At 43.0% G+C, this 14,622-nt stretch overlaps 1 protein-coding gene across 5 annotated transcripts in view; it reads left to right on the top strand.

Moving 5' to 3' along the window:
- LOC149290310 (mediator of RNA polymerase II transcription subunit 15-like) overlaps positions 1-14,234 on the top strand; it is an 18,626-nt gene extending 4,392 nt beyond the window's left edge. Inside the window, exons 2-18 of one of the 5 annotated variants that reach the window (XM_089489590.1) lie at positions 440-527; positions 678-729; positions 954-983; positions 1,059-1,262; positions 1,720-2,006; positions 2,298-2,573; positions 2,774-2,863; positions 7,012-7,131; positions 8,050-8,186; positions 8,362-8,489; positions 8,656-8,790; positions 9,248-9,311; positions 9,393-9,459; positions 9,744-9,904; positions 10,753-10,919; positions 13,901-13,999; positions 14,098-14,234. In XM_089489590.1, the coding sequence (XP_089345716.1) occupies positions 440-527; positions 678-729; positions 954-983; positions 1,059-1,262; positions 1,720-2,006; positions 2,298-2,573; positions 2,774-2,863; positions 7,012-7,131; positions 8,050-8,186; positions 8,362-8,489; positions 8,656-8,790; positions 9,248-9,311; positions 9,393-9,459; positions 9,744-9,904; positions 10,753-10,919; positions 13,901-13,999; positions 14,098-14,234 (2,242 nt within the window). Of the gene's footprint in view, positions 1-439; positions 528-677; positions 730-953; positions 984-1,058; positions 1,263-1,719; positions 2,007-2,282; positions 2,574-2,683; positions 2,930-7,011; positions 7,132-8,049; positions 8,187-8,361; positions 8,490-8,655; positions 8,791-9,247; positions 9,312-9,392; positions 9,460-9,743; positions 9,905-10,752; positions 10,920-13,900; positions 14,000-14,097 lie in introns of all 5 variants that reach the window. The other 4 variants (XM_089489587.1, XM_089489591.1, XM_089489589.1 and 1 more) reach the window with 4 other exon arrangements.
- The last annotated feature ends 388 nt before the right edge of the window (positions 14,235-14,622 follow it).

Here is a 14,622-nt window from a genome sequence, read left to right as displayed (position 1 = left end):
CTACCGTATTGTAGTGACAGATACAGTGTGTATGTGTCCAAAGTGTTAGAGTGCATAATTTTATATATGTATAGTGTGTGTACATGAGCGTAGAATGTTTGTGAGCATATGATATTAGCATGTGTCTGTTACTTTATGGCAGGGGTGTCCAACCTGCGGCCCTCCAGCTGCTGCAGGACTGCATCTCCCATACTCCTCAGTCAGCCTCTTCGCTGAAAGAGCATTGTGGGAGATGTAGTCCTGCAGCAGCTGGAGGGTCGCAGGTTGGACACCCCTGCTTTATGCTGTGTGTAAGTGTATGGCAAGGCTTGACAAACCCCAGGAGCCAGGAAAATAAACCCATGATGGTGGGGGGATGTCTCCTAGATCCAAACCAAATTTGTCGACCCCCGATTTACATTGTTAAAATATTTTCTTTTCCTGTTTTTCTATATTTCAGAGATGAAGCAATGCGCAAAGCAGGAGTTGCTCATAATAAGTCCAGTAAGGATATGGAATCTCATGTGTTTCTAAAAGCTAAAACACGTGTAAGTGTCATGCTTTTTACCCTCACATTTGCACAGATACCTTGGTTCTTCACACTTTTGCTGAACTGGCTGTAATTCGTAAAGACTTGTGTTTTACCTAACTGTATGATATAGTTAATTTTGGTTAAGCATCTGTTCCTTGATTTACAGGAAGAATACCTTTCTTTGGTAGCCCGGCTTATTATCCACTTCCGAGATATACGTGAGTGTATATAGAAATTGCCCCTTCCACCCCAAAATATAGCCTAAATCAGTCCCTCTTCTTTCGGTGTTGTCCTTCATCTGTAATTACCAATCCCATATTCAAGGCACTTATTTTATTACACATGCTACCTTGCGTTAAGTATAGTGATCAACGGAAGCTATTGCAGTTGCTTTACTATATTTCGTTTTTTTTAAAAATATATTATGATTTTTTTTGTACAGATAACAAGAAGTCTCAAGCGTCAGTGAACGGTAAGATATAAAACATCCCGCAGACTTGTTTTTTATGCACATTTCTTTCTGTAATGTTCTCTCATCTCTTTGCAGACTCTATGAATGCCCTACAGAATCTGACTGGGGCAGCACCGGTTGGTGCACAAACAATGAATATGAATGCCCGACCTCCTGGAACCCAGATGGGAGGCATTGGTGGAATGGCACAAATGTCACAGCAAATGACTCTTCCTGGTCAACCGGGTGCCTCTGGGATGACAGGACATGGAATAACAGTGCCTGGTACAAACCAACCTAGTAAGTTATTTAAAAGGGGGAGCTATTTGACACTTTCTACATTGTGATAATCCTGTTTTGTGGTTGTTTTTTTCTTTCTCCTTTAGGTGACCTCGGGTCACATTTATATATATATATAGTATAAGCAAAATGATGAGTCAGACAAACAAACATTCTACTGGCTATTGAATTTGTGCAGACAAATATATTTGTTTGTACCAGCGAGCATTATTCCATCGCTGAGTAGGGCAAGTTGTCCTATCATTTTCTACCAATTTAAAAGTTTTACAGTAATTAAAAGCTGTGATAGAACAAATCTTGGTTCCAAGTAATAACGAAATAGGTCCTGAATTGGACCAGGTTTGATCTCTGAGCCTGTATGTTTGTCAGATCGATTTTCTTAGTGTTACATTTGCCAATATTAACTTGTGCTTTTTAAATTAAGACACGTTTTTACCCTTTCCACTCTACATTTCAGCTCAGCTGCAGCTACAGCAAATGGCACAGCAGCAACAACAGCAACAGCAGCAGTTTCAGCAACAGCAGCAGCAGGTGGCCTTACAGCAGCAGTTCCAAGTGGTTCAACAAACAGCCATGCAGCAGCAGCAGCAGCAGCAGCAGTTTCAAGTGGCAGCTGCACAACAGCAGCAGCAGCAAGCACAGCAGCAGCAAGCACAACAGCAGCAGCAACTACAGGCTGCCCAGGCCCAGCAGCAACATCTTCTGAAAATGCAGATGCAACAGCAGCAGCAGAACCAACAACAGGTACATTGCACTATGACTTGGTGAGCCTGAGGTCAATGGCTGGGTGAGCATGACACCCGAATGAGTATTGGCTCTGCATCCTCATCAGGTTCCTTGTTTCAGGGGACCCTTATCTCAAAGAAAGTGAAGTTTGGGTTGGGTGGACTCATCTTGCCAGTTGGGCCAGGTTTAAACCTCATTTTGGCTAGCTCACCCACCTCTGGTCCATTTCATTTCTAAAGACACAGCCTATTCATCTCACACCACATTTTTTATTTTCCCCCTTTGTCTTGCCAGCAATTACAACAACAGCAGCAGCAACAGCTACAAAGATTAGCTCACATACAACAGGCAATGCAGTTACAGCAGCCCATGCAACAGCAACAGTTGCAGCAGCAGCAACAACAGATGCAGCTCCAGCAGATGCAACAACAACAACAACAACAACAACAGCAGCAGCAACAACAACAGCAACAGCAGCAGCTGCTCTCCAACCAGACTCAGGGACAGACAATGGTCCCCCCTGTTTTGTCTGTAACTCTCACACCCCAACAGCAGCATCAGCTGAAGATACTGCAGGTATTAATCGTTTATTTGTGTGTTTTTCCGCAGAAGTCCTTGAAAGAACAATTGCAACTCTTGTGTTAGCTATACTTTTCACACAATGTGTTTGGCTTTACATATCTACCTGTATTTAGCAGGTCCAGCGACAGGCCCAGCAGCAGGCACAACAACAGGCCCAGCAGCAGGCACAACAACAGGCCCAGCAGCAGGCGGCCCAGCAGCAGGTTCAGCAGCAGGCACAACAACAGGCCCAGCAGCAGGCACAACAACAGGCTCAGCAGCAGGCACAGCAAGTAGCGCAACAGGCTCAGCAAGTGGCTCAGCAACAGGCAGCTCAGCATCAGGCAGCTCAGGCCCACATGGCAGCTGCAGCGGGACAGGTAAGTGTATTTGCCGGCTAGAGACTTTCTTCTCATGCATGACTATCCAATATCGGGCGGCACAATTAAAGAAGCATTGCAGGTTTAGCACAGTGTATCTTGGCAGCATTGTGTTTGCATTGCAGGGATGGACATCTCCATATGTCTGTCACTAGTGTAGCATATATCTAGCAACAACAATGTTAGTTTGTTACTTAAGGTGGCTTTTTGCCCCAGACTTTAGATTTAGAAAAAGTGCCTAAGACTTCAAGTTCAGGAAGGGTAATCTTTCTAGCAACATTTGGGTATTCTCAGTAACTTGCAGTACTTCTTTAATTCTGGTCCCTGTGTGGTGGTTGAATATTAATTGCCTGCTGCTTGGCAGTGGAGCCATCTGCTATCGTGTTCTTTTCAGAGGTTACACATGCCCCATTCTCTCTTTTTAAAAGTCGCTAGGTATTGTACAGCTGCTTCTATACTAGATCTATAAAATCTCGGAGAAAAAAAATATGACTAATTTAAGTAGGAAGGTATTAACAGTGAATTTAAAACTAGATCACCTGGGAGGAATCCCTTTTGAAGGGAGAGATTGGCCAGTGTAATGGCCCACAGTATGGCACCAATAGTGTCCCCATTCTGACAGTATCATGCTGCAGGACTTTACTCTAGTGGCAGCTGCAGTTCCCAGTAAAAGTGCTCTTGCGGAAGTATTTACTGCGGCAACATACCTTGCTTTTCATTGTAACATTTTGGAGGAACACTGACCCTGTTACCAGAGATTAGATATTTGAATGGTAATTTTTTTTTTTTTGTGTGTAACTTGTATTCATTACACGTGCAAGCGTCATGCTCTTTAGACTTAAAGTTTTCTGTATTAACTTTGTGGGAAGTTCCACTTAATGCTTTGACCACTAAATGGCAATGTCAGAATTCTTCAATGTAAGTTCTATTTCGTTTTCTCCTACAAAAAGTGCTGCATTCGTACATTTTGGGGTAATACTTAAATCTCACCGTGCCTTATTCAGGGGCAACGGTTTGGCCTAGGAAAACATAGTCCTTCTGTTGGCTCTTTCTGTTACTATATACATATCCGTGTTTTGGAATTTTGCCACCTTACACTATCTTGCTCCACATGGTAAACTATGATCTCATGATGTCGATTTCATATTACCGTATTTGCTCGATTATAAGACGACCCCCCAAAATCTGAATATTAACTTAGGAAAAAAAAAATAAGAAAAAGCCTGAATATAAGACGACCCTAAAGGAAAAAAGTTTTACCAGTAAATGTTAATTCATGTAAACTATTTTTTTAAATAAAAGCTGATTGAGAAAAATATTTTTTTTGTTTTTATTTCCTTGTATTTTCCAACCTGTCCCCCAGTTATGCACATCTGCCCCCAGGCTTGCCACACCAATATGGCACTGCGGCCCATGATATGCCTTTTGACCCCCTATGTGCCACTCTGCCTCCAGAAATGCCTTATACCCCTATATCCCATTCTGGCATTTAGGGGGTTAAAATGCATATTATGGGGCAGAGTGGCATATAGGGAGGTATAAGGCATTCCAGGAGGCAGAGTGGCATTAAGGGCGTTAAAAGGCATTGTATAGAGGACTCGGTCTCCAGAAATGCCTTATACCCCTATATGCCACTCTGGCATTTAGGGGGTTAAAAGGCATATTATGGGGCAGAGTGGCATATAGGGAGGTATAAGGCATTTCAGGAGGCAGAGTGCTCTATTAAATGCCCCCTTAACGCCACTCTGCCTCCTGAAATGCCTTATACCTCCCTATATGCCACTCTGCCCCATAATATGCCTTTTAACCCCCTAAGTGCCAGAGTGGCATATAGTGACACACACGCGCGCACACACACACACACACTTACCGGTGCTTCCAATTTCCTGCTTTATTGCCGGGGCAGCGGGTTGACGTCTCCTTCCGCTGCAGCCAGAAGGAGGTGGAGTTGGCAGCGGGGGTTTGTCTGCGTCCGTCGCGGATACCTTCCCCGGCTGTCAGAGATCAGAGTTCCCCGCACCAGTGCGGCACCGGTGCGCGGAACTCTGATCTCTGACAGTCGGGGAAGGTATGCGCGACGGTCGCAGACAACCCCCGCTGCTAGCCACACCTCCTTCCGGCTGCAGCGGAAGGAGACGTCAACCCGCTGCCCCGGCAATACAGCAGGAAGCACCGGTAAGTGTGTGTGGGGGGGTGTTAAATGGGGGGGGGGACAGGAGGATCCAGGTCCCCTGCAGCGGTGCAGGGGATCTGGATCTTAGTCTCATAATCAGACTCTATTTGAGGTCTGATTAGAAGACGACCCTGATTAGAAGACGAGGGGTATTTTTCAGAGCATTTGCTCTGAAAAAAACCTCGTCTTATAATCGAGCAAATACGGTAATATTTTTCTTTAAAAATACTTTAGAACGTAATACATCAACGTTTAGTGTTGGCTTTTTTAACCCCTGACCGAGACATTTGGGTACTGTGTCTTCGCTTGAAGACCGGGTATCTATTTAAATTTCCTAGTTCCGTACACGTGATTCGCTTCAGAAGCGATCACGTGCATGGAACTGAGGCGGGATTGGCTGCCACGGAATCCTGGGGACACCCAACGGTCAGTAGCAGCCATCCCCTCACGATCCCAGCGTTCAGAGCGACGCTGGATCTTGTATCATCAATCTTGAACCTGGTTCGTCCCTGTCTGCTGATGACACGTGACCAGGGAGTACCAGGTACGTCCCGGTCTTGAAGGGGTTAAAGTAAAGATTCATGATATAAAATATATCTAATTAGCACCAGTGCGACCAAGAGCTAGGTAAGGGGTTGAATCTAAACCATAGATTTTAAGGGGAGTTGATAAGATGAAAGAAGAAAAAAAAAAAAAACCCAACTACTGAATGTTTTAGTAGTCAACCCATTACCTGACTCATGGTCACACTGGTGTAAATTAGATATATTTTATATCATGAATCTTAACAAAGACAAGACTAAAAATGGATTCATTATAAAATATTTTTATCCAACAAAAATATTTATATGCAATAAAAAACAGATCATACCTCATATGTTTACCATGTGGAGCAAGATATTGTAAGGCAGCACAATTACAAAAATGGATATGTTTATAGTCTGCCCTTTCTGAACTACCATTTACTTAGATCCCAGGCTGTCTTAAATGTGTTTGCAGTTACTACTTCCACTGGAAATCCCATTCCTGGCACATTCACAATCGTTCAAATCATCTTTTGACCGGAATATACATTATTATTGATTTGTGTCCACCATGCAAGCTTGTACCTTTGCTTTGAAAACAACATGCTCTGTTTACTCTATGGAACAGTCTATGGAATCTGCATGTTTCTCATGCTGTAACCGTCACTCTGTAGGACTTTCCTTTCTGCATTTAACCTGCTTGTTCTGTGATACAGGAATTAAGGCTAGTCCATTTCTAGGTGCGATAGTTTACAGCTAAAGTCACTATTTAGGACCTTTGGTGAGAAGAGGTTTGTGAATATGTAATACCTGCACAGGATAAGCAGTGGAAAAACAGCAAGGTGCAAAACCGAAAGTTAAATGTATCTCCTCGTGTCGGATTGCAGAACCCTCGTTTTAGTTTGTTTAACCAATAAAGATATCAGAGAGGCAAGTTTTTTTGATGTGTTATGCGGCAAAACATTCAGCTTAAATGATATTGCGAATCTTTGTAACATTTAAAGCAAACACTAATGTAGTAATTGTACTCGGCTGCTAATATTTTGGGGTGCTTGGTGGTTTTATGAGATCTACTCCTTCATATATATACCTGAAACTCATGATTTTGCTAGACAATGCATGTGATGAAACAGTAGAGTGGAGTTGATAAAACAAACTAATAGCTTTTGTGAGGTATGGGGCTGTTTACCAATTCTTGCTTTTATCTGCAAGCTTCTGTTGCAGGTGTGCAGTGCTTGGGGTGCTGTCCAATCCTATCCTGTAATCTGTAGACTGGCCTTGGGTCCCTTACATTTGGTAGTGCATGCACCTCTGTTCCATCTTGCCCCACACACTGCATTTCTTGTTTTCACTTTTGTCTGTTGTATGTACCTCTGCCTCCAAAGATGATGACCGGAGCTATGCCTCGAGGTGGGATGCCAGTAAGACCACGCTTCCCGCCCACCACCACACCACCTGCCACGTCTCCAAGCTCCGTCCCTGTGGGAGGACAGCAGATCCCACAGGTATTGACTGACTCACGGGTGCCAGAGCTGTTATATAGTCTGTCGGTTAGCTGGCTTCCTGCAGGTCCTAACCCCACACAGTGCTCCTGTGGGTCGGTCGAAACCTGCTTCTTTGATGCTGTTAAGAATGTCATGTCTGTCTGACATATTAACCCATTGTCTTCACCCTTGCCATTGCAGAAAGCAAGGCTTGAGCTTTGTTGCAATGGGAACTTGAATCTGATTATTAGTGTGTGTGTGTGTCCTGTATTTATAGAAAACCTTTCATTGCATTGATTGTGTCTTCTTCCCTTAGAAGTCCTCTAAAAGTGGTCTCACTGAAGTATCGGGAAAGCAGTCTGTTTGGGGTGTAACAGTATAGGAAATATACTGCCCTGCTATTGTCACGCCAATTGCTGCAGACTTTGAGAGATTTTCTAGTCATACTTGGTTAGATCTTGCATACTCTCCTTCATTTTGCTTTTTCCCTACATGTTGATCGTTAAATGTAGAACTGTTTGTATTGTTCTAAATCATTGAGTCATCTCACATGGGTATTTGATAAGTTTGAAGAGGTGCATATGGCCTGCCTGCATTATCGTACCTTTGTGGCTGAGTAAAAAACAAATCGCAGAGAACTAATTTAAGAGTTATCATAGAAGTCACCCTTTGTGACACTGAACATATGTTTGGGGTTTTTTAGCAGGTTCCGGAATACATCCAGTTAATATTTTAGTGCCTCTTGCTCTGGTGGATTACAACACATGTTCCACTAATAATTCCTCTGCAGGTCAGTCATTTAACAAGAGGAAGAACTATTTCTTTAACAGGAGCAGTATGATGTTGAATTATGTGTTTGGGTACCATGTCTAGCAGTTCCTCTTCCCTGCCGCCATGGTGCTTCTGACTTTATTTTCACATGTATTATGTCTGTTTCAGGTCACTCAGAACAATATCTCTTTAATGTCTTCACCATCACCAGTACAGCAGGTGCAAACCCCACAGTCCATGCCCCCACCTCCTCAGCCATCACCACAGCCCTCACAACCCATGTCACAACCAAACTCCAATGTCAGGTAAGCAACACTCCTTAAAAACACCAGAAAGCTGACACTACCTGTATAATGATGATGTATAGGGGCTTTCTAGTATGACTTTTTTATTTTTTATACAGTGCTTTCATTTACATTGCCTATTGAAATGAAATATCCAGCAGCAAAATGGAATGTTTTTTTTTTTTTCGTTCTGTAGCTCGGGTCCAGCTCCCTCTCCCAGCAGCTTTATGCCCAGCCCATCCCCTCAGCCCTCTCAAAGCCCAGCATCAGCCCGCACTCCTCAAAATTTCAGCGTGCCCTCTCCGGGACCCCTTAATACGCCAGGTAAGACGCAATGTATTCTGGTCTAGGCCAACAGGGCCCAGCATGGCAGGCCAAGGTTGACAAATTGCATGCTGCTGCTTAATGGGTCTGTTAGAGGAGCAATGTTCAAAGGTGCTTTGTGCCTATTAAACTGTGTTCTCAGCTGCATCTAACTTTTGTGACTTAGGAAATCCAAATTCTGTCATGAGCCCCGCAAGCTCCAGCCAGTCAGAAGAGCAGCAGTACCTGGAGAAGCTGAAGCAGTTGTCTAAGTATATAGAGCCCCTGAGACGGATGATTAACAAGATTGATAAGAATGAAGGTGGGTTCTGTTACATTTGGTCTGTTCTTCTATAAGACTGAATACAGTATCCAAGACTTGATATTCATTGTCTTGTGAAATAAATGTGAATTTAGACCGAAATGTAGATACCTTTTTGGGGTTGGTAGAAAATTCACTTTTCTACTGTTTCGTATTGGTCTTACAAATGGTTCCGTTAGGGGGTAGTCATGGTGGAAAAATCTAGCCTCCAAGGGTTTTACTTTTCAAAACCTTACACACGAGTTCAGAATTAGAAGTTCCAATCTCTTCACTAAAAGTACATTTACAACTATGTGAAGGAGCATTTTTGTTATTTTGAGACTATTAGTACAAAATATGAACACCTTTACATTTGTTGTTTAATACAGAATGCTCTTTTTATACAAGAAAATTGTATGCAGTACAAAGTCCTTGATTGGTTTCAGATCTAGCGTAACCTCTATCTTTGGCCTTTTAGAAAGAAAGAAAGATCTCAGTAAGATGAAGAGCCTCCTGGATATTCTGACTGACCCATCTAAGAGGTATGTATATATCCACAAATGCACACTTCATTCTCTGTTACCCCTCATTATAAACCTTTTCATGCCTGTCCCCCTCCACAGATGCCCCCTGAAGACCCTGCAAAAGTGTGAGATTGCACTGGAGAAGCTGAAGAATGACATGGCTGTGGTGAGGAAGTTTTCAGGCTGGTTCAGACACTTTATTGGCTGCCTAGAGCGCTGCAGTAAATGCACTGGGGGCATATAATATGTCCTTATCAACTGCTGTATAAAAATGTAGTGCTTGTAAATGGTGGCAAATTAAACAGCCTACCTACAAAGTTTTATTTTAATTTTTTTTTTATAAAATATATATATATATATATATATATATATATATATATATATATATAATATACAGTAGCATGATGGTAGTAACAATTTGACTTATATGATTTATTTTTACTTTTTCAGCCAACCCCTCCTCCTCCCACAGTTCCATCAACTAAGCAGCAGTACCTTTGCCAACCTCTTCTGGATGCTGTATTAGCAAATATCCGCTCACCTGTATTTAACCATTCACTGTATCGAACATTCATGCCAGCCATGACTGCTATCCATGGGCAGCCAGTCACGTAAGTGCAATATCCTAATGACTGCCAAATGAGCAATTAATAGCTGCTGCTTTGTTAGTAATACAGCTTAATGCAACAGAAGGATTAGTCCATTTGTGTTTCATGTGCATCCATGGGGTACAGCCGCACCCGCATTTTCAGACTGTGCTGATGTCTTCATTCCTAATAGGGATGCCTGCTGTACAATATTTGAGTAGATAAATATTATATAGATATCTTTTTTTTATTACTATAAATGTCAAAACACAATGTAGTAGCGCTTGTGTTCATCGGTCAATCTCTTCTAAGCCTGTCTTTGAGCCAGATAATGCATCACTTTCAGCAAAGCAATGAATAAACGTGAACTAATACATCATCCACTGGGGAATTACACATTGCAAAAATCGATTCCGGTGCAAAATTTAGACTAGTGGTCTTATCGATTTAGAAGTCAATGGATTGGCCCAAGCAGCAGACTATTAGTTGATAAGGTGATAAGACCAGCTCCATTGTACCTGTGACCGTTGATGCATTTGTTGCCTGCTGTCCTACGTCTTTCTGGGTTGAACATCTCCTTATCCTCGTGAAGGGGGTTCCTCTAAGATGGTTTAGGTGAGATCCATGTTCCTAAAAGCTAGTTTTTAATTGGCTCATTGTGTGGCTGCACTGTGCAGAACTCCCAGTGAGGGTCACTGGGTTATACCAAAGAGATTTATGCAACAGAAGCACAGGTCCCCAGCCCTTTCCGATTTATGTAAATGTATTGGGTAATGGGATTCTAAGATAGAAACAACATTAACTGTGGGTCAATAACTAATGATCTGTTACGTAAATGCATATATGTCACATGAGTGGAGTCTCTCTCACAGAATGCAGACTGTTGTTCCCCGAAAGAGAAAATTTGAAGAAGATGAAAGGCAGACCATACCAATTGTGCTTCAGGGGGAGGTTGCAAAACTGCACTCAAAGTTTCTGGTCAATCTTGACCCTTCTCATTGTAGCAACAATGGGACTGTTCACCTTATCTGCAAATTAGGTGAGTGATAACATGTATCCTCCTACGTAGTAAACCTTGTACGGGGGTGCTGTTGATATAGCAGCTTCTAGAATAAATACGTTTTATTAATACTACCTATTACTTATGCTTCTTGTTCAGCTGACACGCTTAATCACTTTTTAATGTCACTCCCGGTACCATAGGGAGGGCAGAAAATTACAAAATCACCAGAACCCCCCCTTTTTTTTGGTTCTGCCTGTTTACCTTCTATGGGAAACCGTAGAGCTGTTCTCTTTCCTGCCCTGGTCGGTCCGTGGGAAGACTGCTGGTTCACTGGGAGGAGGACATTGTTAGAGGATCCTCGGGCGGGCATCGCAGTCCCTTCCTTTCGGGCTTCAGCAGTGTTCTTACCAAGGACAAGATGCAAGAACCCGCAACATCTTCCAGATGGCCTGCTTTGCTGCCAGCTTGTGACGTGCATCTAGTGCATTCGTGAGGACTATTCCGCTTCCTGGTTTGCGTTAGGAAGACAGCGTTCCTAAGGCAAAGATGCAGGCTATCATGGATTTTGTAGCGTTTTTTGGCACTCCTTTTCCAGCGTTTTCAGGTGATACTCACTATTTGTTTCATGTATCTCCTGTACATGCTGTCTGCTGGTAATATATATTTGTGCCTTTTCTCAAGTAGGTTTCAGAATGTTTTTTTCCTGGCTGAATTCGACTATCTGCTCTCTCCTTAACACTTTCTTGCTCTTTTTGCTTGGATGTCCTCAGACAAGCCAGAGTTACCTGAGCAAACCACGGTTCCTAAGAAGGCCAGTTCAAAAACTAAAAACCAGGCCAGCAGGAATTGTAAAGGGACCCTATCCAATGCCACAAAAAAATAATGTTCAGCCTGCCTTAAGAGGATTCTATATCTGAATTTGAAAAAAATGAAGACAAAACCTTAAAAGATAACTTGAGGAGATGTGGTTTTCTGGAATGAGTGTTACTTCAGACCAGGGTTTCCCCAGCTGGTACCAGGTATTGAGGCGATGGCTTCTGTCTCCCAGATCCAGGAATTTGTGAGTGCAGCAACTGGGAGAGGATGTTAATAGGGGGCACTGAGAAATAGAGGTCTCAAATGCCCCTCAGACAGCAAGAGTGCTGCAGTTTTTATTGTGATGCAGTCATGGAATCTGTCCGTATGGCTGCTAGAACTTCGGCCCTGTTGTGGCTTGTCATGTTCAGCTGATATTGTCTCCAAACTTTGCTTGGGCAACTATTCCTTTCTCAGGTAAGGAATTGTTTAGGAAGGAACTGGGGGTGCTCCTAGAGAAGGCCAGAAGAAAGCATTTGCCTTGTTTTCATCCTAACCCATTCATGTCATCAAGGACCCAGGACTCCCGATGATCTTCCCATTTTTGAGGCCTTATTTCTCCTGGCTGCTAGCTCCTCAAAAAAAAGTCTAGGCTCCAGCCTGCCAGAAATGCTTCTTCGGGAAGACAAGTGCAACTCGAGACTTACAATTTTGACAAGGCAGGCTCTGTCCAGGGCTCTGCTGCATATGTGCTATACCCAGCATTTTATCCTGAGGGCCTGGGATTCTTCTATTCCAGATCTGGGCAGGAGGTGTGCGCTTCCTGCAAGAGTGTGGTATTTACTCAGGTGGTGTCTACGGAGTACAAGATTGAAAGCAGACTTTCAGCGGACCAAACCAGCTTGGTTAGTCATCTCTACGGATGCTAGCCTGGGGGCTAAGGTGCCACCATGGGAAGATGATTATCTGGCCTCTGGTCAGCCCAAAAAGTGTCGTCTTTGCGTCAGTCTTATAGAACTTTTATCTGCCTAGAAAGCTCTATGGTCCTGGCAGAACAGAATCATGGAAAAGCAATAAAGATGCTGTTGGACAGCTGCACAGTGGTGGCCTGTTAGAACTCCTCTGCCCCTCATATCTAAGGTATTAAGGAAGATAAACAAGTAGGTTGCCTGGTGATCCTTATGGCTCCAGACTGGCCAAAAGGATTTGGTACCCAGATTTGGTCTGTCAGTGGCGAATCCCTGAAGACTACAGGTGACACCAGACTTTTTGTCCTTCATCCAAATCCAACATATCTGAATTTGATGGGCTGACTTTTGAAAGGTAGAGATTAGTACAGTCTGGTTTCTGTGAAGTGGTTGCAGACACCATCGTGCGAAGCAGGTTACCAATCTATGCTACAGCAAGATTTGGAGACGTTTTTGCTCCTGATGTTCCCTCAGACACCTTCAGTTGGGTAACATTGCTGTTGGCCAGATCCTAGACCTTGACAGTTCATGTTGCAACTCTAAAACGAACAACCTGCTCTTCTACCTGAAGACAGTTCTGTAGGTGGCCCTGATATTAGCCAGCAGGATGACAAGAGATTCAGATTCAAAGCTCTCTACAATAAAACCTGATCTTCATATTTTTTTTTGGAGGTGCATACACCTTCAAAGAACCCAAGATATTCTTTCCTTTCCACCTGCAATAGTTTTTGCTCCAGGCTTAAGAATGATAAAGAACATCAGCTTCACTGCCTGAAGATCTATCTATAGAGGACCATCTCATTCCACCCGAGGTGTCTCAACTTCTTGAGCAGAGGCAGCTGGGGTCTTCATGGACCAGACCTGCAGAGCGGCGCCTTTGTTAAACATTAGCGGCTGGAGACCTCATATGTAGAACAGTGTTGCAGGCTGTGGTTTCCCAGCCCACCCATTCGCTTTGTTATATCTCCTATGCTTCTGCGAGTGAGATTTAAGCTGTAAATTCTTACCTGAGAATTTATTTTGCTTGTCACTTACAATTAGTAGCAATAATCTTGATTTTGCACAACCTCTTTTGTATTCACTGGGGGGGGTTCTGGGCATTTTGTAGTTTCCTGCCCTACCTGCATAAACAGCATATATCAGGTATATATATATACTATATTAATTATCAGGTAAGAATTTACTGTTTCCTGCATAGCGTTTGTGTGTTAGTACTTTTTACACAGAAATGCTTTGATTTTTTTCCCCTCACAGATGATAAAAACCTCCCAAGTGTTCCTCCACTGCAACTTAGCGTCCCTGCTGATTACCCAGAGCAGAGCCCATTGTGGATGGATAACCCTCGGCAATATGGTACTTTAACTAGATGGCCTTTAACAGTAGCATGCCACTATTCCAGTGTTAAATGTTATAACTAAAATATTATCCCCGCTGTCTCTCTTTCCCTTCAGAAGCCAACCCATTCTTGCAGTCCGTGTATCGCTACATGACGTCCAAGCTCCTACAGCTGCCTGACAAGCATTCTCTGACAGCGCTGTTGAACACTTGGGCACAGAGCATCCGCCAGGCCTGCCTTTCTGCTGCTTAAAGGTTGGGGGGAAACTGCACCCAAATCAAAAAAACTGACCCACTGCAGCAAACAGCTGCTTTTCTTGTTGTTGGGGCCAATGGATCTGGATGAGGGAGTGCTGTCCTATCAACAAAAGCATGGACTCTATATTATCAACTCACACAGTAAATCTAATCCCTTTTGGGATGTGAGTAAAGTATGCTGATCTTTTCTTCAATGGTATTAAAGACAGGACTCTAAATGAGAATATGCTGTCTAATTATCTTGCAGCAGTCAAATAAGTACACATAATGAAGTATATTTCCATTGTGGTGGTGACTGCTGACTAATGTAATCTGGTGAAAAAACATTAGTATATCCTGTGTTCTAAAAGAATGATGGAGCACATTTTTTTTTTATTTGACTA

Source organism: Sceloporus occidentalis, unplaced genomic scaffold (genome assembly GCF_023333645.1).
Source record: "Sceloporus occidentalis isolate IW3139 unplaced genomic scaffold, rSceOcc1.0.p SCAF_40, whole genome shotgun sequence".
NCBI classification, from domain to species: Eukaryota; Metazoa; Chordata; class Lepidosauria; order Squamata; family Phrynosomatidae; genus Sceloporus; species Sceloporus occidentalis.
The sequence above is the reverse complement of the archived record's forward strand: the minus strand, read 5'-3'. Positions and strand labels throughout refer to the sequence as shown.